The sequence below is a fragment of the Magallana gigas genome, chromosome 4, assembly GCF_963853765.1.
Source record: "Magallana gigas chromosome 4, xbMagGiga1.1, whole genome shotgun sequence".
NCBI lineage: Eukaryota > Metazoa > Mollusca > Bivalvia > Ostreida > Ostreidae > Magallana > Magallana gigas.
Window position 1 is genome coordinate 31,225,121 of NC_088856.1, and position 23,981 is coordinate 31,249,101.

Here is a 23,981-nt window from a genome sequence, read left to right on the forward strand (position 1 = left end):
CAAATATCTACACAGCTTGAAATGATTTAAGTAACTTTATGAATCATTTATATATATAGTGTTAATGAATAAAACTGTTGATAGTGAAATAAATTCAGTTATGGCGAAAGTTAGCGCATGTAAACAAATTATGCGGCAAGGTGCGCGATAGCCATTGATCTATTGCACATCCTCCATATCTGCTCAGCTTGAAAGCGCATGCTGGACAGACAAGTATTAATTACTGGCGCGAACAAATTACCGCGCCAACTGAAACAAAGAACCAGTGTCCAGCTGGGGATAAGATATCCTAGCTGGGAAGCCATTTTGAACGCCATTCCAAACTTGAGACCGTGAGGAGCAGCATTTATAAATTCTACATCGACCTATAATACAAGGACATTTTGGATTTCATCCTCTAAAATAGTAAAGTAAGTGTTTCTTTCAATTATATAATGCATGTTGTATAATGTTTTTATTTTTTTCCAAGCTAGAAAAAAATGCTTAACCGCATGGCGCGTGTTTTTGAATTCACCACTAACGAACAGAGAATGCATGTAAAAATTGATCGATCTCTAACTTACATTAGTCTAATAATATCAAAGTATTGTTAGCCTTGAAAATGTCTTTAAGTTTTTGGTGTTTTTTGTGGTGTTTTTATTTTTATTTTTCACCACTAACGTTAGTAATGTTATGTACGATAGTTCACACGTATCACGAATGACTCTTTGGACGAGTTAACTAAGAGAATTTCCGATTTACGTACAAGTTAACAGAAGAGTGAAACTATAAATAGAATTGGGATTTTATTGTTGTCGTTGATCTTTGGTCTCCAACATAACGATGCAAGTTTTAATACTCAATAAGTGTACCCAGGCAACTGATCGAAGCCGTTTTGTAATACAGTATATAGAAAGTAATAATCTTATCTTTTACCTTCGATGGTCTTTAAAGGAAAACAATAAATCCTTTAACACTAACAGTCCATATTCAATTCACAGTATTGAAGACAGTACTTTAGGCCTAGTATATAAGTATTTATATTTGTAATGATTATGATGTTAATATTAACTCAAAGTGATGATATTATTTATAATGGTTAATCAATACAAACAATAGAAACAAAAACTAGCTGCACGTGCATGTATTTTTTTGTTCTATTTAAGACATGGCCTATCTCAGAAACTGGAGACGGTACAATACATTTGTTCATGCGCTTGCACAATCAAGCAGCAGTGAAAATTACCTTTCCCATGACCGAAGAAAGTGAGTACAGTTAGATGTGTTACAAATTTTCAATTCAAGGGACCTTTTATGAGACTAGAATTTTTGCTTATGATGCCTTGGGTGTTAAATGTTTAATACTTAGTTATATTCTGTTTCACAGGATTTCAGAGAAGAGTCCTCTACCTTCTTGTTGAAATAAGAGACCTTCTTAAGAGTCCAGTAACAACAGCTTCAAATACAGAAGACGTTGATCTTGTTACCATAGACTCAGAAGAATTAAGGATTTGAAGCCTTAGACAGAAGACTTGAAAACAGGGACTTTAAAGCCAGCTTTGTAAGTAATTGAAAATAGATGTAAATTGTCATGTTTCGTGTAGAATTATGTTGTATTTTTATATGCATACTATACATAATGGGCCTGCCTTATGTGCCAGCGGGCAAGAAGAGGTTAGGTGAGGTGAGGTGAATATACATAAACTCTAAATTCTTGATCAAATGAGGGGAATTATTCTTCAAGTTAAATCACAAGAAGTAACCCTCAAAGATTTTCTCTAACAGTCAGGAATTATTACAAAAAAAATTAAACCTTTGGTGCTGGACTCAGGTTTTTTATTCTCTTGATATGACACAAAATGACTGAAATGCAGAATTAAAATTAGAAATTGTGTATAGAATGAATATAATGTTCTCCTTTACTATACATTTGAGCATTGAATCATTATTTTATGAAAGATATTGTATCATAACAATAGCGGTGTGTGCATACAAATTTTCATAAATAACTAATGCGCATTATAAAATTTGTATGCACACACCGCTGCAGTTATGAGACTATATCTTTCAAAAAATAATGATTTAAAGCTTATATTTACATTTTTCTAACTTCTTGCTTTGTCTGCAAATGTGATTTATATGTCAAAATTTCTATTTTATTCTAAGGATAAATTCAAATTAATGGAATAGCCATTGTAACAGCCACAAGCGTGAACTTTGATTCTCGCTTGTGACGTTGCATTTTACAGCGTTCAAAGTTTGTTATGTCACGGTTAAACTCGTCATTTTAACCTTTGAGTTCCGTTTGTGTGTTACGGTCTTATTACTTCAGTATCTTTTCACACACTTTACATGCAAAAAATATTTGGAATGTAAATTTATATATTGCAGTAACACTACAAAGTATGAATGAAAATGAACAATTGCATTTCAGAAATTCTTGCTTCAAAAGATTGGAGGTACAGATGGTACTGACCACATGAAGAAAGCAATGTTAAGGTAAATAAAGAATGATGTTACTGAATAATTAAAGATCATTTATTGAAAAAATCAATGTATGACATTGTATTCAGAGTGATATGAAATACTAAGTATTTGAAGTATGACATATTTCAATTTATTTTCAGAACTATGACAAACTCGTACATGGCTGGTCTAAACATGAAGGGAAAACGGGGAAAGAAAGCTTTTGGTTCCTCCCAACTCTACCTCCTTATAAAAGGTAAAATGTTTTCTGATTTTTACTACTGTCAAATTTCTCATTTGTAGTACATGTAGATTGAAACAATTAAAACATAATTTGATTAGTTGGTGCAGACGCAGAGTACTGTAGATTCCTCATTTTTCATGATTACTTCATTTTGCGATTCAATTATTTAATGCATCAAATTGCTAGAACACATAATTTTTATCATATATATTCATTAAATTTACACCTGCCAAAAATTAATAGGGAGATCATAAAATCCGCGAGATGTGCTTTTGGCAATTTTACATGGATATTAATTCCTTGTGTTTAATTAGGAATCTACAGTATACATCTATTTAAAAATGGTGTGTTATCTTTATGGCAATCTTATTGAAATTAGATCCCGTGATCTGCAAGGAAAAAGCCACTGGAGCAGATCAAAGGATCCAATTTTGGTTGAATTGTCTTTATGTAAAGAAAAATATATATACAGAGGAACATATACGGTATTATAAAGCACCTTTATGTCTGTTTCAGAAACTGTATTGACATCTCATACACAGTATACAGAATCAAAATTCAATGAAGATTTGGCTAAATTCCTAAAATATGCCCCGGAGCGTGTGGGAGGAGGTGGAAGAAGGAGAAGAGATTGACTGTTTTTCACGTTTACTTGACCAGAACTAATGATTTTACTCTTTTTCATCTTCTTAAACTAATGTTTTTGTGAAAAGCTGGCTACAGATGTGAGCTAGGTTATCCATCAGTGATTTTAAGTGATACTTTCAATTTATTTAACTGTTTCTCTCTTGAATAAATTGATTAATGATATTTGTTCTGGTGTCATGTTGTTCATAAAATAATTTGAGGCAAAATGATTCACTGCAATTAGCGAAAAAAAATCAGTGTTCAAGGTCAAACAGTTGTAGCATTTCAACCAAATATCAACTAAATTTAAACGTTGTAACAACGTCAGAAGACGTTAAATCAACGTTGAAACAACGTCAGATATCAACGTTGAATCAACGTCAAAATTTCAACGTCCATTCAACTTTCATATTCAACCAAAATTCAACGTCATTTCAACGTTGAGGCATGACGTTGTTTCAACGTTGAATCAACGTTGAAATGCCTGCTGGGTTGGGTCTTTAATGTGGAATCAACGTTGATATGGTTTGGGTTTCAATTTAATTTATTTTAATTCATATGATTTATTTTGTCACACAAAAATGTATAAGGCAGGCCAATGAAAATGTTTGAGGCATTGTGTACATAGTTTGTATTTAAAAGCTGCTGTAAAATACCGCAAAATTATTCTTAAATTTCATTTCTGACTTATTGATATAAATCCACAAAACCAAGAACGATAAGCGGGGAAGAATTTTTTTAGGTGCTGAGTTTTCACGGTTATTTCTCAGTAATGCAAAGGCAAAAAAATCTTACTTCACGTATTTTAACATTTGTTTATACCAAGCTTTATATTTATGAAAGAAAATTATAGTGTTAAATAAAATCGTTTCATATGACCTTTAACGCGAAAATGAAACGAATAGTTCCAGCTGCAACAATATACTGCGTATGAAACAAACAGTTGACGGTGAACAATTTCGTAATTTTTCCAGTCTTCTGCAACAAAAAGAATTTAGGTAACATTAAACCATTATTAATTTAGATTATAACAGCTGGTTTTTATATCAATTTTTAACAAAAAATGCTTAGAAATTAAACACTGTTTATATACATGTACCAAAAACATGTTCAATATACCAACAAAATACCGTTTAACATACAAATTAATTAACTCATGTTTGTACAGGATTTCATCTATATATACACACGTAGTTATGAGGTACGGGAGGTAACTCTAATCAATTAACGCCGTAAACTGTCCTGTGGCACACGCCATGTTTTATAGAGTGGGTAGATGGATTTGAGCACGGTATGTATTATTCTCAGCCAACTTCCATCGTACATCGATAGTTGTGTATGAAGTTGTTTTGAATATATATTTAGCATTATTTGTAACATACTTGTAACTGTCTGAATATTTATTTCTAAACCTACTTTCGCTTTTAATGTTATTATGCACAGGATTTGACTAAAAAAAAATTTTTTTAAAAATTAAAAAAAGGGATGATGCTACACTACAAACTTGACTGAGCAAAAAAGGAGGCTTACTGCAGTATAGTTTAGTTTCCCCCTTCTTTTTTTGTTGTTGCTCGGATTCAGTCATCTTCGCTAGCCAAGGGTTTTCGGTCCACTTTGCTCCCCGTTTATGGGGAGCAAAGCGGACCGAAAACCCTTGGCTAGCGAAGATGAGATTCAGTCAAATCCATTTGATTTTGAAATAAACTCGTGATCGAATTTTTATGACGCAGATGATATTATAGTTTAGGCCAACTGTTTTATTGTGTTTACATTGATTTACTATGAAATGTGGTTGCTTTAGGTTAGCAATATTTTTTATGCAACAAAGACATAAAAGGGGAGGGGGTAACTCGGTCGCACAATAAAATTAAAAGAACAACAATACGCTGCTGTTTTTCTTGTTTTTAAGATAAATATTTTTGTTTACTAAGTATATTTTTGACATACATGTACAAAACTAGTCTTAAGCTCCATATGTTTTTTTTTTCGTAGATTAACTATGGATCCCCATAACAGTGCCCAGGATGTACACCGATGTGACCTTTGTGAGACCGCCATAGTACACAGCTACTGTGACGTTTGTCATGTCAACCTCTGCAAGCCCTGCATTGGAGATCACATCTCAGATGGATACGACAAACATAAAATAGTCCCTTTCAAGGAACGAAGATCAACCCTCATTTATCCGAAATGTGAAACACATCCACACAAAGTGTGCGAATTGCAGTGCAAAGATTGTAATAACATTTCGATTTGTTCCTTTTGTACTGCATCTGAACAACACAGGGGGCATATTTTCGTACAAATATCAACTGTGTACAAGGCACAGAAAGAGACTATTAAAAAGGATGCAGAAGAGTTAGTAAACACTTTATCTCCTACATATGAAGAAATTGCACGCGACTTGGAAAATCAGCTTGCCAACCTGGATGGTGGATATGAGAAACTTACATCAGCAATGTCCAAACAAGAAGAGCAATGGCACAGAGAAATCGACATTGTCATCAACAAAATGAAAACTGAAATAAGCGAGATTAAAGTAAAGCACAGAGACATTTTACAGAAACACTTGAATGAAATAAAACAGATACAGTCCCTCATAGAGCAAACGCTTCGTGCCATAAACGAAATAGAGAAATCTACCGAAGTATCTCCTACCATTGCGTACAGTTCTAAAATCAGAGAATTCAGCAAGCTTCCACCCAAGATTCAGGTATCAATGCCAACGTTCATTCCAAAACCAATAGACCGTGAGAAGCTGTACAGTTTGTTTGGACAGGTCACCCCACTATCTACTGCTGCAGAGGGAAAGGTCTTGTCGCTAATCCAACCCAATACTCCAGTAGGAGAACTACTAGATGAACCAGAGCTTGTTGCCACAATACAGACTGGGTATGAAACACTACGCTGTGTTGCCTGTCTAAATGATGGTAGCATATGGACGAGCGGAAAGACCAATGATATCAAATGCTTCAACAGTAAGGGGTCACTCCTCCAGACAGTCAAACAAAAATCAGGTAAATACCCCAATGATATAGCTGTAGACAGTGATGGGGATCTACTGTATAATAGTGGGGCAACAAGGACAGTCTGTAAAGTAAAGAATGGACAGACAGAAGAGATGATCAGATTACTGGAGTGGACGCCTAGTAAACTGTGTGTCACCTCTACTGGTGATCTCCTGGTTACCATGTTCAGTGATGATAAAACTCAATCCAAAGTTGTCCGTTACTCGGGATCTACAGAGAAACAAACCATTCAATTTGATTATAAAGGTAAACCTCTGTACTCAGGAAATAATACAAGTAAATACATCACTGAGAACAGAAACAATGACATCTGTGTAGCTGACTGGGCGGCTGGTGCAGTAGTGGTGGTTAATCAGGACGGGAAACTCAGATGGAGGTACACTGGTCATCCCTCAGTTACCAAGAACAAATCATTTGAACCCTTGGGTATCACAACAGATAGTCAGAGTCGTATCCTTACAGCAGACAGTTACAACCATTGTATCCACATTCTGGATCAGAATGGACAGTTTCTCCGTTACATTGATAACTGTGATCTGAAGGATTCTACTGGTTTATGTGTGGACAATAATGACAATCTGATTGTGTGTGGGTTATACAAAGGCAATGTAAAGAAAATCAAATATTTGAAATAGACACTCGTTTGTGACAATGATATCAGCTATAACGTGCTTAACATTTTTTAGCTCACCGAGCTGAAAGCTCAAGTGAGCTATTCTGATCACATTTTGTCTGTCGTCCGTCTGTCTGTCTGTCTGTCCGTCCGTCCGTCTGTCCGTGCTAGTGTTTAGACTTTACGAGTTAAAAAATTTGCCCTGTCCAAACTAAGGTGTTAATGTGGAATTACGAGCTTAACTCCTAATTCTGACTCCAAAATTTGCCTAGTTACACTTTGTGAGGTAATATTCATCATGGGAAAAAAACTCGTAAATCTTGGACACAGCACTTGTCCATTATATGGACAAGAGTGAAAGAGTTATCTCTCTTTACCCAATCCTCAGTTTTCCCGCTCTTTTTTGAATGTCTATTATAAACATTACCGAGGGGTTCCGAAAGTTGATGACAGAGCAGAGAAGGGAAGCCATCTTGCCAGCTGCTGAATATAGGACAGTGAGTGAGGTAGGTTATTGACTATGTTTCTTATCATATAGGAATTTATTTGTCCCAAATCAGAATTGAGTTATTTCATTCATCCTTCATCAATAATATGATGTGAAATTTTGTATTGAATATTTTGTCACGTTAACACGGGAGTTTACCCGGATAGCTGTTTACCCTAGCTACATGTTTACAAATCGCACAAAGCTACAATTTGAAGTACAAAATAATGTTTTCTGTATTTACATGTACATTTGACATATTTAGAGGCAGATAATGCAGTGTTTGAATTTTTCTCATGGTTAAATTTTTATGTTTTCATTTATATTTGTGATTATGATGACGTCACTTTAGCTCAAAATTCTCCAAATTATAAATTTCAACTTGTGGGTATGTGTATATAATTTATATGAAAATGGCATTTCATGGTTTGAATGATAGAATAACAAAGCAAAATATTATCATGTCAGAAGCAGATTTTACTTCACTTCATGAAGAGAACAAAAAAAGATAAATATTAAGTATTTAAAGGTCCATGAACTAAGGGTTGAAATCAGAATATTTGTATGACATCACAGGAAGTAATAAAGCTGGACAAAATAAAGAGCTACAGAAACTTCAACTCCAGATGGAGGATATTCCAATTGGATTTATATTATTTCATTCTCCTTATGACTACTCGGAAACATGCTCTTTTTGCTCAGATTTTGACATGGATGTTTTGGAAATATATATACATGGATTTTGTTGTTTAACTTTTTTTTCGTTCCCGGAATTCTATGCTTGTCGTGCATTTTGTATCCTCTCTGATTTCCATGTTGAAAAGTTTATTCTTATCTAAAGGTGAGTGTACAGTTGTAAAGAGCAATATTTTTGTTAAATGTCCCTATACTAATTGTTTCTACAGAGAAAAGTACCAGGGAAAGAGCCAATGCATTTAAAACAATGAGATTTTAAGTTTTGAAGTTTTTTATCCAAGAATTGAGTGATAGACATGTGACAGGTTTGAGGAAATGTATAAAGGATTCTAGAAACAACTATTATGGACTGAAGCTTTTGAGGTGAAGAAAAAGGAAATGTTTGTTTTAGGTTTTTATGAATCTGTTGCTGAGAGCTCTGTCTTATTTTTTCACTACCTTTTCATTATGGTATTTGATTAAAATGCTGTAATTTGTGTATTTTTACTGTAAGTTGTGTATTTTTACTGATAGCCATGATATATTTAGGTAAATGAATAGATAAAGTCAATACATTATCTGCCAATTAGGCAATAGTACTTGGTTAGCTAAGATTGTCCATAAATTATGAGGCTAATTGTCCATACTTTGTGAGCTAAAATTGTCTCCCAGTTTAAAGAAATAGTACTTCACTAGCTAGGATTGTCCGTAAATTATGAGGCGAATAGTCCATACTTTGGGAGCTAAGATTGTCTCCAAGTTTAAAGAAATAGTACATTGCTAGCTAGGATTGTCCGTAAATTATGAGGCTAACAGTCCATACTTTGGGAGCTAAGATTGTCTCCAAGTTTAAATAAATAGTACTTTGCTAGCTAAGATTGTCTGTAAATTATGAGGCTAATAGTCCATACTTTGGGAGCTAAGATTGTCCGTAAATTATGAGGCTAATAGTCCATACTTTGGGAGCTAAGATTGTTTCCAAGTTTAAAGAAATAGTACTTTGCTAGCTAGGATTGTCCGTAAACTATGAGCCTAATAGTCCGTACTTTGGGAGCTAAGATTGTCCCCCAGATAAAAGAAATACAAAAGTCGTGTAGTACTTTCAGAGCTAGGATTGTCTGTAAATTATGAGGCTTATTGTCCATACTTTGTGAGCTAAGATTGTCTCCCAGTTTAAAGAAATAGTACTTTGCTAGCTAGGATTGTCCATAAATTATGAGGCTAACTGTCCATACTTTGGGAGCCAAGATTGTCCCCCAGTTTAAATAAATAGTATTTTGCTAGCTAGGAATGTCCGTAAATTATGAGGCTAAAAGTCCATACTTTGTGAGCTAAGATTGTCCCCCAGTTTAAAGTAATAGTACTTTGCTAGCTAGGATTGTCCCTCAATTATGAGGCTAATTGTCCATACTTAAGATTGTCTCTCAGTTTAAAGTAATAGTTCTTGGTTAGGTATGATTGGGCCAAAAATAAAATTCACTTTGTTTGGCATTGCTGTCCGATTTTTTGCTCAATACACAGCCCTATTTTAAATATACCCAATCACCATGATCACAGTTCTGGTTAAGAAACTGTACCAATTTTTTTTAAATTTGTCATTTTAATTTCTTCCACCTATGAGTTTGGGGAAAACGGGGGTGAGAATTTCACTGTATAGAGTATACACTTTTTATTAAATAATGACAACCTCCCTTATGGGTTTGGATGTGACCTTAATCATGTTAATGAGGGCTTAGAGTTTTATATAGAAGAAAAGCTGGTGAGCATTTAGCTATTTATGCAAAATAGCCTCTTTTGGGGTACATATTTTATTGACATGTTCAAAATTATTTTTGAGGTGTGTCTCTTCTTTATGAAGTTACAGTTACAAACCCATAAAACTCCATAATATTGCCAAATGATGTTGTTAAAACATGCAAGAGCAGGTGTGACTGACTGAATCTATACATATACTGCATGAAGGTTGCCCTTTCGGCCAGTAAAAATTAAAATTCCCTATGTAATATATTGTATATATAGCTCTTCAGGTCCCCCCCCCTTTATTTGCTAGTAAATTCCAAACACAATAAAAACATGCATGTACAAGGATTTTAAAATTACTACTGCACCTGTAAAATGTACAGAAATTCCCCAAATTAAACAAATCTGAAAAATTAAGCAAGAAAATATGTAAACATATGAGACGAAGGGCATTTAAACCTTAATTGGGTGTAGAAATGAGCGTGACCTTAGAAAATGGTAGCCCAGGCATCAGAAAATATTTTTATTATACCTCATTATAAATATTCTAAACAATGTGTTTTCTGATTGGTTCTAAGTTATCACGTGATCGGGCCGTAAAACTTCATATTTCCAGGCCGTCGGCATGGTTTTCATCATATTACATAGTACGTGTATTTTCCCGAAATATAGTTCTCGTTTGTTGAACGAAAACTCCTGAGAGTAGTAGATGTCACAATAGCTTGGTTTACGTCACAAAATTAATGATAATGTGCAGAATTTTAAAGTTTACCTTTATTCCAAAGGTTTTCCTTGTTTTGGTATATTAAACAATTTATTGCATGAATGTTCGGGAAACATGAAGACTTATTCAGCCAAGAAATATCATATTCCCCTCGGGCGATGATTTTTCTTGGCTGAATAAGTCTTCATATTTCCCTCACTATCATGCAATAAATGTATAATATTTCCATTTCTAATTTTTTTTTTCTCTGTGATAACTCTGAGAAAGTTGTCGGAGTTTATTTCTTGATAATTCTGCCGGAATGTAAATTAGGCAGGTCGATAGGTCAGGAGCTAAGGAGACCTAATACGCATGCAAATCCCGTGCGCATCTGTCTCTGTGTCTGATGCTAAGAAGGCCAAATATGCATGTAAATCCCGTGCGGCTGCCTATGTGTTTGACGTCAGTGGGCGAGGACTATTGAAATTGGCATGGAAGTCCTCGTGTGATTATAGTCTATGTCTACATTTTTTAAGTTTAAATCTACAATTTTATTTTGATCACAATGAAATGGTAATATAAGGAATCACTGTCTAGTTTTGAGAGTATGCCAGGGACATCAACGCCCGTTATGCAAATTATCCCATGTTTCCCTCTATTGTTGATGCCCTGGCATACTCTCAAAACTAGACAGTGATTCCTTAAATAACACACCTATACTTAAGGAGTTATAATTTACATCCATCATTTAAGAAGAAGTTGGATAGAATCCATACTTCAAGAGCTTAAATTGTCCATAAATTAAGAGGATGTTTTATATAGTCCATTCTTAAGGAGCTAAAATTGCCCATCAATTAAGAAGACATTTTATATAGTCCATTCTTAAGGAGCTGAAATTGTCCATAAATTAAGAGGATTTTTTATATAGTCCATTCTTAAGGAGCTAAAATTGTCTATTAATTAAGAGGACATTTTATATAGTCCATTCTTAAGGAGCTTAAATTGTCCATTAATTAAGAGGACGTTTTATATAGTCCATTCTTAAGGAGCTAAAATAGTCCATTAATTAAGAGGACGTTTTATATAGTCCATTCTTAAGGAGCTAAAATTGTCCATTAATTAAGAGGACATTTTATATAGTCCATTCTTGAGGAGCTAAAATTGTCCATTAATTAAGAGGACATTTTATACAGTCCATTCTTAAGGAGCTAAAATTGTCCATAACTTAAGAGGACGTTTCATATAGTCCATTCTTAAGGAGCTTAAATTGTCCATTAATTGAGAGGATGTTTTATATGTCCAAAATTTAAGAGCTTTAGTCTGTAAAAAAAGGAATTCTGGGATTGGAAAATGGAAGTTATTTGGAAGCACATGATTGCTGTAGAAACATTGCTCAGTTTGTTGCTTATTGTTTTCATAGCAGTTTCAATTGCCATTTTTGTTGCAATTTATAAATGGGGCAACTATTTTAGTAGATGGAATAGAGAATTCATGAGAGTTTAAAAAAGGTATTCTAGCTGTGATAAGTAATGAAGGTTCAGAATAATTTTAGAAGTGCTGAAAGTTTTTGTGAATTTTTTTTTTTTCTGTTATAGAGTTTTTCTTGAAGTTCTGCTTTAGATTAAATAAAACCCTCTACATTTTGGCAACCAAGTGTATGCTTCACAGAATGAGCTTAAAAAGCTTGGTTAGAGAAAATAAATTCATGGTCTCTGAGAAATATGTGCAATATTTACTGTATCTTTTTCTGTACATCCATATTTGGGTGACGTAGGTCTTGAAGTTTTGTTGTTGGCTATACACTCAACAGTGCTTTCTTACATTATACAATAAGCATAGCTTTTGTATATTTTTGCATTAGTATTATTAAAAATTTCCTTTTTTTAATAGAAGAATCAAGATGCCAGGTCGTAAAAGAAAAAAGTTGAGTAGAAGTAATAATGGTCAAAGTGAATCAAAAGGTAAATAATTCCTAAAAAATTTAGTTGTTGCTGCTTGCATGGCTTTCCTCAAGATTCAAATGTTAACAAAGTCTTTGGATTCAATGATTTCAATCAGCTAGAATTTAAAGTAATTGACCTTAAGATATGAATAAAATATGAATAAAATAACACAAATCATGCAGATTGACATATAGAGTGTGAAAATATTGTATGACTTTTTTCCATAAATTGTTAAAGTGTAAAATGAAAGCAAAGATAGATTATTGCAAAAATATCTATTATATTGTAGCAAACATTTGCATGAAATTTCAAAATTTGAAATAAATTTAGAGACATTGTTAGCTTGTCAGTTAGGACATGATTTTCTAAAGTGACTTTCTTTTTCATTTCAGGATCACCAAAATTGTTTATGGAAGGTAAATTTAAATATCAAATCATTTATAGCAAATCAATTTTAATGATAAGAAAGATATTTCAGAAAAATATATATACTTACATTTTAAAAAAAAAGTTATCATAACCATAGGTTAACATGTATGGATACAAGATGTGATGTGGAAAAGGGTATACATGTATTATTTTGTTTATTGCATACTTGGTAATAGAAAGTGGTCATTTTTGACTACTAGTATATATGTGTATCATTTTTTTTAACAGGAGACCCTATATTTTGCCTAATGGATATGGGAGTATGGTGGCCTGGATTTGTGTTGGATGTTTGTGCAAATGGTGTTGTCTCTGTGGCATTTTGGAATGAAAATTCTATGTAAGTTTATTTATTTTATAACAGATTTGGAGAATGCTACCATCCTTTATAATGTAGATGCATATAACGAGAATGTATGTAAAAACATGGTCTAGAATCTTTGTCTGTAATATACTGTGGCACCTTCATTACTAACTTCCTGTAGACACTGCCTATCTAATACACTGTACTACTTAAATTGTCATCAAATTATGGTTATTAGCCCTCCCTACTCTATTTCAGGAAATATTTTCAAAATGATAGGTTGACAGATGTTTAGAGATTATTAAATCAAAAATCGAATGTATTATTTTATATATATAGGGTTATCAAAAAGTTTGTAGACAGATGCAATAGAATTAATCCTATGAAGTCTGCATACAAAATTTATAAGGAACATAAAACAACAAAAATGTTAGAAATTTTAACTTGTTACATTGATAATTTTCCAGATTAATTAACTCTTCTGAGTTGAATATATTTCACAGTCAAGATTTATTTGGATTTTTTACAGAGTGAAAAGATCATTGTCAAAACTTGTAAAATTTGACAAGAATTCAAGCTTGATAATATCATGTATAGGTAATATATTTAGAAGATTATATATTGTTAATGTTTATCAAGTTACAGTAAAACACACTTATAGCCAACATGCTTGATGCTTTTAATGAATTGACACTTGAAATTTAAAAGTTTCATTCCCCATGATTTCAAAAATATACATGTATTACAAATTTTACAGTTATAACAATTGAGTTATGCTTAAGGACATATGCAAGTTACCTTACCTACTGGTAATTTTTCAAGATCAGATGCTCATACACAAAAAATTGGCATGCATTACTAGGTTTTTTTGGGAAGATATCAAATCATGAATTTTTTTGCATTATTCAACATGTTCAAAGAAAAATATACAAAAATTTTGAAACAAAAATTCTATATTTTTTCCATCAAAATTTGTTCTAGAAGAGGTGTACAAATCCATATATAGACATTAAAAGTATTGCACACAGGTCCTTGATTTAGTGGAACTCTTCAACTATAGTGAAGAGCCCAATAAAGTTCAAACTATAATGTTGTGTATGACCTTAAAGTGAAGTAAACTCGTGCATTCCTAGCATTTTGTTATATAAGTATGTTTTACTGTGTATTTCTTTTATTCTAAATGTTGCTTTGTTGGTACTAATAGATGTGGCATTTCTACTGAAAATAATGTTTACTCTAAAAATTAGCAAAGCCAAAGGATAAGATCAAATTTCTTCTGAATTTCTCAGAAAAAGGTAATGAAATCTGCACTGCACTGTACCGAACTTAAAAAAAGTTTTTGTACTTTATGTTGGAGTATATAACCCTAATTACACATAAAGATCATGATAATTTTCAAACCTTCCACTGCAAAACCTTTCAAGACATAGGTAGTTTATAGCTTGAATTTCATGCTCAAAAACATTGTATGTAACAGTCTGCCATTTTGAATTTTGGTGGGACTTTCCAAGATTTTTTTGTTTGTTTACACAGGTAAATCACATGATTTCTTACTGGAGTTTGATGTTATCATCTATTGTTAATCTGCAGATGGCCACCTGTGTTCTGATAATTTGTAAACAAGCAGTAATTTCAAGTCAAATCAACAATGAAATCATATGCATCAGAAGTCATCATTAAGGGTTGGGGTCTAGGCATCAAAAGTCATCATTAAGGGATAAAGGAGGGAAAGGTCTGAGAGGAATAGAATTAAGAAACAGTAGAAATGCCACTTGTATTTAAGACTAAATCTAAATTTAATTTCTGATTCTGATAAGGCCAATTTTCTACAAAACTGATGCAGGAAGGAGGCGTTTTATTCGCAATAAAATATTGAGGGAGGTATTTTTTAAATTGTAATTTTCGAATTTTCTTTAAAATAAAGATAATTTATTTACGGATGTACTTTTCATGTCTGATCAAAAGGATTGCTTTATCCACTGTGTGTGAACATTGTAGGCAATGTCTTCGAATGTATTTTCAATCAAATTAGTAGGGCTGGGTATTGGCCAGAGATTTTATATTGCGATATATTTGAATATTTTTAACTGTACTGCAATATTTATTGCAATATTTTCAGTGAAAATTACAATGGCATTTTCTTTTTATTAACTTTAATATACACGGAATGTTCATAACTTGTATAAATTCAACATTAATGCAGTGAATGTGTTCCTTAACAATGGAATAATCTTTAATTTCAGAAAAATTAGAAAAAAAGAAACGCCACAGCTTGATTAAAAAATACAAGGATGACCTATGCTTTGCAAGCTCAGTGGAGCTATCATCTGACACTTCCATCCCCTCAGGAGATTCAACCTCTTTAGTCAGTGAAGAAAGTATGACAGTCCAGTCCTCTGTTGCAAGCATGGATGCAACTGTGCCCTGTACAAGAACTGCAGAAGAAACTTCTGGAATGGTGTGCTCAGCAACTGTGTCAATGTCAGTGGATGAAGCAAACATGGCCCTGTGGAGTCACTTAACAGATTTTGAGAAAATGCTTCTCAAAACTCAAAATCTTGTGGAAATACGAGGCAAAGTATGTATTAGATTTGTTTATCAGAGAATGTAATTCAAATGTGTAGCAAAATCATTTTTCTATCCTAATATCTGCTTTATAAGCATTTCTAATTAATAATTAATTAATTAATAATTATATCATGTCTCATGCTTAAAAATGTAGTTAGTTCAGCTATGTGTGTTCTGAGTTTACTGATTATTATTACTTGTACAATACATGTAATTTTTATTACTTGAGGTCAATACATGTAAAAACTTTTTTGATGAAAACTAGTACATGTATGTACTGTCATTACCTTAGATTATCTCTAATAAGCAAATGAACCATGAGTTTTCTAACTTGTCAATATTTTTCATGCAGACTGGTAGGGGTGTACCTGTCTTAATCCCAAAGGAAACAAACAAAGTGCTGGAATATTTGAGTGACCCAGTTGCCAGACAAAGGGCAAGCATTCGACCAGAGAATAACTACATGTTTGCCAATACCGGTGAGTGGTAACTACAATGAAGCGCATTGAAGTGGTAAAATTTTCCATTTGGATGAAATATTCTGAGTCATGTTTTGAACGTCAATTATAACATTACACCACGCCCATTTCTTTAGAAACGAGAAAAAAAAAATAGCCGTCGTAATGTTTTAGGACACCCCATTTTCCGCAACAAGCAACATGAGTTACACTGACATGAATATTTTTAAATACGAAAAAGCTATATATAAAGTCTCCGCTTCTGTAATAAAAGCATTGCAACAAATATGTACATAATTATGATTTTGTTTACCGGAGTAAGCATAACGCATGTATCAGTTGAACACGTTTATGTAGACCGTCAATTTGATTGGCTATTATATTTATGGAATACTTGTTCTACAGGTGTTCTATTGAATCATTTGACCGATTTTTCCTTTCTAAAGAAATGGGCGTGTCTAAAGATAGCTGAAAACGTTCAATCCAAACGAAAAATTTTACCACTTCAATGCGCTTCATTGTATGTTTTATTTGTATTTACCCAAATTAGGTTTATTTATTGTAAGACTTGTTTGTGATCATGTTTGTTGTTGGTTATACAGGTCGCACTGTTGTTCGAGCAGGGGAATCACTTGATCAAGTGAAATTCAGAAGTGAAGTTGAATTGAGATTCTATGCCAACAACTTGAGAAAACACACTGCAACAATTGCCCAGGTTTGCTTAATTTTTCTTAATTTAAAATTATAATATTAAAGCTGAAAAAAATTGGCATTATAGTTCTCAAGCCTTTGCACATCTGTTGAGGTAGCCTCAATCCAAATTTTATCGTATTTTTGATAAAATGAAAACTTGGTAATGTGGAAACCAATCTTGAAAAAAAAATTCCACCCTCACTCTTTCTTAGTTTAGTAGTCGAACATTGCTTCTGGTAGCCACTTGCAAAGGGACTTGGTTAATTCATGAAAAAAAAATACATTTGAAGATCATGCCTACAAGTTTTACATAATGACATTGAAGCAATTAATGGATAATGGGACTTTGACATGGAAAGAATATCATGAACAAAGAATTGGTCTCATTTTTGTATATAGAAAATTTGGGTATTAAAAAATACCTCCCATATAATTTAGAGCCGATAAATGATTTTAGAAAATGCCCCCTACTCACATCTGTTTTAGAAGAAGATGCCCGAGAACCAGAAAATTAAGTTTATGTAGCTTTCTTTTTATGCGCTCGGATCGATAGATCCCGGGCGTATATTGTTTTTGTCCTGTCTGTTTGTCTGTTTATCTGTTTGTCTGTTTGTCTGTTTGTCTGTCTGTCTGTTGTCAACTTTAACCTTCGCCATAACTTTTGAACAATAAGAGATAGAGACTTCATATTTAGTATGCATACTCCACTAATAAAGTACTTTCAAATGACATCAAGGTCAATGACTTGTGACCTTGACTGTGACATATGCTAAAAATAGCTTTTTCCACTGTTTGTCATAACTTTTGAACCATAGGAGATAGGGACTTCATATTTGGTATGCATACTCCACCCATAAAGTCCTTTCAAACGATGGCAAGGTCAATGATCTTGTGACCTTGACTGTGACCTATATGCTAAAAATAGCTTTTTACACTTTTTGCCATAACGTTTGAACCATGGAAGATAGGGACTACATATTTGGTATGCTTACTCCACCGATTACGTTCTTTCAAATGACACCATGGTCAATGACCTTGTGACCTTGACTGTGACCTATATGCTGAAAATAGCTTTTTCCACTGTTTGTCATAACTTTTGAAGCAAAGGAGATAGGGACTTCATATTTGGTATGCATACTCCACCGATAAAGTCCTTTCAAACGACGGCAAGGTCAATGATCTTGTGACCTTGACTGTGACCTATATGCTAAAAATAGCTCTTTACACTTTTTGCCATAACTTTTGAACCATAGGAGATAGGGACTTCATATTTAGTATGCATACTCCACTGATTAAGTTCTTTCAAATGACACCATGGTCAATATGCTAAAAATATATTTTTTTAACTTTGTTGCCGCTGGGCGCATAGTGTTTCACAAACACATCTTGTTTTTTTCCTGGCAAAAGATGGATTTTTAAGTTCAATTAGTTCAAAGAAAAATTCTGAATTTCTGTTTAGGCCCTTAATCTGAATGACACCGAGATGAAATATATCTGCAATCACCTTGGCCATACACAGAAGGTCCATGACCTTGTATACAGACAAACATCTGGAATGATCGAGAGATTAGACATTGCAAAGCTTATGTTAATTCAGGAATTCAACGTTGTTGGCAAATACCAAAACAAGAAGCTGTCGGAGATTCAGTTTGACGGTAAAAAAAAACTTTAAAAACATTTTAAAAATTTTGAAAGGAAATCACATAGTGATCAAATACATTTAGATAAGCATTGATTAGTTAGTTTGCAAATACATTTAAAGTATATGCTGTAAAATGTTCATTCATTGTAGAACTTGGAACACTTGAGAGAAAAATTCAAGACCAAGATCAAGAACAGCAAGGTAATTATATCCAGTCAAACATTGGTATCTCAAACTCAAACGGACCGATAAAAGTCGCAATATACCTAAAGATTTTTTCAATGATTAGGGTATATCATGTAGACTTTTTGAGACTTCAATTTGGATATAACATCATTTTCATATATCTATCATAGTATTTGAGATACTAGATTTTTAGATAGCAACAATCAATTGTATGTTCCTCATTGTATCAGTTATAGCAACTGCAAGTTCTTGGGGTACCCATCTTTTTTGGCAACTCATACCACTAATGTTGATGAGCAATGATAATTTTTTCTCCCCTAAATTTGAAATTGGGATGAGGGATTTGGTGTTAGCACTTTGGGTTTAATTCATGTAATAGAAGTGGACTGCATAGATAGTTATCTCTCTCCTGTATTTAACAGATAAGCCAATTCCATGGTTATTGAATGTGACTTTTAATGTTTGAAATACATTATTTTTCAAACCCAACGGCATGTATGTAATACACTGAAATGTATCATCGAACCTTTATGATGTCACAGAATTTTTTTTTTACGTCAAACGTTTATCCAAACATATACGCACATCTATGACCTCTTGACCCCATACCGGTATTTATACAGTTAAAGATACGCATTGCTTTCAGTAGTGTTATGAAAAAAGTTACACTGATCCATGTGGTCTGTGACAATTAATATTGGTGCGCATATGTTGTTTATTATTCAGTGATATCTTATTGATGCATATAATACTCAGTTTACAGTGTTCATTAAATTTAATTTGGTTATTCAGTTATTTAGTTATTCATGTTGTTTTTGCAGACACTGAAAATGCTGCTGATCAAGGGAAAAATGTGGATGATGGTATGTACATGTTAATTCTTAGGTTATCTCGAATGTCAATAAGACAGGAATTAGAAAGAAACTTTTTCATTGTATTGACATGAACAGCATCTATGACGGTTTACATTATTTGCAGTAAACATATCACTGTATTTGTGATTTGTTTTTGGTACCTCATTAAAAACAACACTTCTTGATGTGTGATTCATCATGAATCCCTTACTTTATTTTCATGTATACAACATGGAATGCAAAGTCTATTTTAAAGCATTTTTAGGATCTAGATTATTGATATATGTGCCCCAAGCGAAATGGACAAAACAATTGGGGTTTTGTGTGTGTGTGTGTAAAACTTCAAAATTACCATTGCACAATAAAAATAAGCTGATTATGACAGCATCTTTCAAGTCTGCAACTTTGCAAATATTTAGGATACAGTGTATAGATGTGCATATTGCCAGGAAATTCCGATTCCATTATTTTTGTCCTTAGAGTTTTGAATTTCCAGCTAGGTATATATAAGGAAATCTACTGGAATCAGCTCTCCTAATGAAATTTTATGTGAAATATTTTATGTCCTTAAAAGACCCTATTGATATTGATAACAGAGTGTTCACAATTCAACACACACAGAGATTTTTTTATAGGATAGAAGTACACAAGCCCCCCCCCCCCCCCCCCCCCCCCTTTTGGCTTTGCCAATATTAACAATTTTATGTGGCTACATCATAAATTTGTTTCCATTAATTATTTAAATGTGTAAATTGTCATTTGTTGGACATGGAGTTTTAATGTGATGAATTCTTGCAAATAATGCCCTTTTTGAATTTTACATACCCAGTATATTTAAAGTGCACAGTGTCATTGTTGCATTGTCAACTTTTAGGGGAGTGTGGGGTAAATGAGCTTGCTCATTTTTTCTTATATTTTTTAACATATATTTTTGCATTGAAAATGGAGTGATGGATGCTTATAATGGTTAAATACTCAGACAATGGAGAACGAAATGTTCTAAGCATAATTTTGGTCAGAAGTTTGAAATACACATAAAAGCTGTGAGATTTTACAATGCAACTCCATGTCTATTCTGTTGTGAAACAAATATTCTGATGTTTCTTTCTTTTTAGCTGAAAGAGTCAGATGGTCTCCAGCTGAAGAAGAGGAGATAAAGAAATACTTCTCTCGTTATTTTGAGGGACATTTTCAGAAGAAATGCCCCTCAAGGGAGCATTGCCTTGATGCTCTTAAAAAAAGCAAAGAAAATGGTGGAACAATTTTTAAGAGAAAATGGGAAACCTTGAAAATAAAAGTTTCCAATATGTTAGTCAAGATTCAAGTATGAAGTAGCTTATACAATTTTTAGCTCACCTGAGCAGAAGGTTCAAGTGAGCTTTTCAGATCAAAATTTGTTTGTTATTTGTCGTAGCTGTCGTTGTAGTAGTAAACTTTTCACATTTTAACCTTGTTCTCAAGAACCAATGAGTCAATTTCCACCAAACTTGCCAAAAAGTATCCTTAGGTGAAGGGGGTTCAAATTTGTTTAAATGAAGGGCCCTATTCCAAAGGGAGATAATTATGAATAAGTAAAAAATTAATGGCATATGTTAAAGATTTTCATCTCAAGAACCACTGGGCCTGGAAAGCTGAAACTCAAGTGGAAGCATCCTCAGGAAATGTAGATTCAAGTTTGTTGAAATCATGACTCCTGGGGGTAGCACGGGTTATCAAAATTTAACATAGACATATATAGGAAAAATCTTCTTCGCAAGAACAGGAAAGCTGTGATTGGTCATAGTTAAATGATAGTATCCTCTGGTAGTGTATATTTGATGTAGTTCAAATCATGACCCCCCACGATAAAGGGGGGCCACAATTGGGAATCTGAGTTTCACATAGGAAATACATAGGAACATTTTTAAAAATCTTTTTAAGAACAGCAAAGCCATGATTGGTCAGAGTCCTCTTGTAGTTTAGATTCACGTTTGCTCGAATCATGACCCCTTGGGCCATAATGAGATATAAATTTTTTTAAGAAGGAATTCATAGAACATTCTTTAAAATTCTTCTTCTTGAGAACACCAAAGCTCTTATTGTTCATATCATATCATTTATATGGAGGCATCCTTGGGTAGTGTAGATTCAAGTTTGTTCAAATCTTTATCTGTAGGGGTTGAGTGGGGCCACAATGGGTGATCAAGGTAATATGTAGGAATACATAGGGAAAATTGTGAAAATTTTTAACAAGAACAAAGCTATCATTGATCATCATTATAAAAGCATTGAAAAAAGTAATGTAGATTTAAATTTGTTCCATTGACCAACCAGGAGAAAAGAGGAGCCATTAAAAGTGGATTAAAGTTATACACAGGATTATAAAGGCTATATCAATAAATATTTTCATCTTATAAACAACAAAGTCATTTTGTATCATGTTAATTTAAAAGCATCCCCAGGAAGTATAGATTTAAGTTTGTTCAAATACCCCCTCCCCTTTTTTCTCTGAATCCACTTTTACTAGTATATTTCAAGATAAGAACTGAACTGATTTTTGCTTTTAGCCAGTTGCTCAGGTGAGTGATGTGGCCCATGGGCCTCGTGTTTGTTTTTTTTTTTTTTTTTATTGTATGACACAAGAACTGAGATCAGAGAGGATCAACTTGCTTTTTTCATTTTTGTTTTCCATAAGGCCTAGAAAAAAATGTTTGTTTCCTGTACCCCGGCCGACCCATTCAAATTAGCCTCTTGTTGATTTTTCTCCTGCTAAATGGCAAAACTGTGTTTGATCAAATCAGCTGTTTCCATTTATTCAAAAGAAATTAGTTGTAGCTTTACTTGAGACATAAAATATATCAAAATACTTCACATTAACCCTAAATATAAAGAGTAATCATTACTTTAAAATAAATTTCCCCCACATCTTTTTGAAGTTTGTTTTCTGTCGCTTTGCAGCCATGTTGGTTGTACACTATAAATATAACACCTGGATGAATCAGTCCGAGAATGTTTTTGGAGACTGTTACAGGAAACAAACATATTTTTTTGAAGCCTAAAAGAAAATTTGATGTACTGATTTTTGTGACTTAGTAATGGAACTTGTTTGGAGAAATTTTTGTTACACTGTTGAACATTTGATATGATGTAGTGAAATTTCAACTCAAGATGGAGGATATTCCAATTGGATTTATATTATTTCATTCTCCTTATGACTACTCGGAAACATGCTCTTTTTGCTCAGATTTTGACATGGATGTTTTGGAAATATATATACATGGATTATGTTGTTTAACTTTTTTAAAAGTACCAGGGAAAGAGCCAATGCATTTAAAACAATGAGATTTTAAGTTTTGAAGTTTTTTATCCAAGAATTGAGTGATAGACATGTGACAGGTTTGAGGAAATGTATAAAGGATTCTAGAAACAACTATTAATGGACTGAAGCTTTAGAGGTGAAGAAAAAGGAAATGTTTGCAGCCATGTTGGTTGTACACTATAAATATAACACCTGGATGAATCAGTCCGAGAATGTTTTTGGGGACTGTTACAGGAAACAAACATATTTTTTTAAGCCTAAAAGAAAATTTGATGTACTGATTTTTGTGACTTAGTAATGGAACTTGTTTGGAGAAATTTTTGTTACACTGTTGAACATTTGATATGATGTAGTGAAATTTAGTGCAACTTGGGATTTTTTTTAGTCACATTAACCAAAGGCTAATGTAAGCTTTTCTAATCACAAAGTATCCAGCATCTGTCTGTCACTTTTTTTCTTAATTTCAGATATTGTAGATTCAGGTTTTTTCATATTATGACCCCCTGAGTTAGGTCACAACAAGGGTCCAAGTTTAATGCAGTAATAAATAGGAAATATCTTAAAAGTCTTCTCAAGAATAGCAAAGCTATTGTTAGCCATATTAATTTTTAAAATGTAAAATCTTTTCAAGGAATAGCAAAACATAATTCAAAGCATCTGTATTTAGTGAAGTTTTATTTTGAAAAAATCTTTAAAAAGTCTTTCTCAACAACAACAAATTCATAATAAGCAATATATATAATTGAATTATTCTTTGAAATGTGCATTAAAGTTTGTTCAAATTTTGACCCCCTGGAGTGGGGAGAAGTTGATATAAGATTTATGTTGGGAAATAACCTAGAATGACCATTTTTGTCTGGTTAGTGTCATGGCCAATTGGCTCTTTTGTTAATATAGCCAAAAGTTTCAAACAGACATGTATGACACTATACAGGTATGATCAGAAAAAGAGAAAAAAACATTGGCAAATCCGAATTTTAAATGTATGTACATATATCTTGAAATACATTTACTCTCATTTTGTAGTATATGAAATACTGATTTGG

General features: G+C 33.1%; 2 protein-coding genes across 2 annotated transcripts; both read left to right on the top strand.

The window, feature by feature from the left end:
* Window positions 1-4,511: 4,511 nt before the first annotated feature.
* On the top strand, window positions 4,512-7,023 carry LOC105330169 (tripartite motif-containing protein 2). The gene is made up of 2 exons (XM_011431765.3): window positions 4,512-4,607; window positions 5,309-7,023. The coding sequence occupies exon 2, from the start codon at window positions 5,316-5,318 to the stop codon at window positions 6,978-6,980; it is 1,665 nt and encodes a 554-aa protein (XP_011430067.3). The 5' UTR covers window positions 4,512-4,607; window positions 5,309-5,315; the 3' UTR covers window positions 6,981-7,023.
* A 21-nt stretch (window positions 7,024-7,044) lies between these two features.
* Window positions 7,045-22,247, top strand: LOC117681525 (uncharacterized). The gene is made up of 12 exons (XM_066082066.1): window positions 7,045-7,464; window positions 12,454-12,524; window positions 12,899-12,922; window positions 13,164-13,272; window positions 13,766-13,833; window positions 15,480-15,814; window positions 16,157-16,283; window positions 16,865-16,977; window positions 18,415-18,610; window positions 18,748-18,798; window positions 19,605-19,646; window positions 20,753-22,247. Exons 2-12 carry the CDS (start codon window positions 12,464-12,466, stop codon window positions 20,965-20,967), a joined length of 1,341 nt encoding a protein of 446 aa, XP_065938138.1. The 5' UTR covers window positions 7,045-7,464; window positions 12,454-12,463; the 3' UTR covers window positions 20,968-22,247.
* Window positions 22,248-23,981: the final 1,734 nt, after the last annotated feature.

Excerpts from the sequence above, each read along its gene's own strand:
- LOC105330169 (XM_011431765.3), top strand. The coding sequence starts at position 5,316 with ATGGATCCCCATAACAGTGCCCAGGATGTACACCGATGTGACCTTTGT.
- LOC117681525 (XM_066082066.1), top strand. The coding sequence starts at position 12,464 with ATGCCAGGTCGTAAAAGAAAAAAGTTGAGTAGAAGTAATAATGGTCAA. Across the intron at positions 16,978-18,414 it reads ACACTGCAACAATTGCCCAG|GCCCTTAATCTGAATGACAC; the intron begins GTTTGCTTAATT and ends ATTTCTGTTTAG. Across the intron at positions 18,611-18,747 it reads GTCGGAGATTCAGTTTGACG|AACTTGGAACACTTGAGAGA; the intron begins GTAAAAAAAAAC and ends CATTCATTGTAG.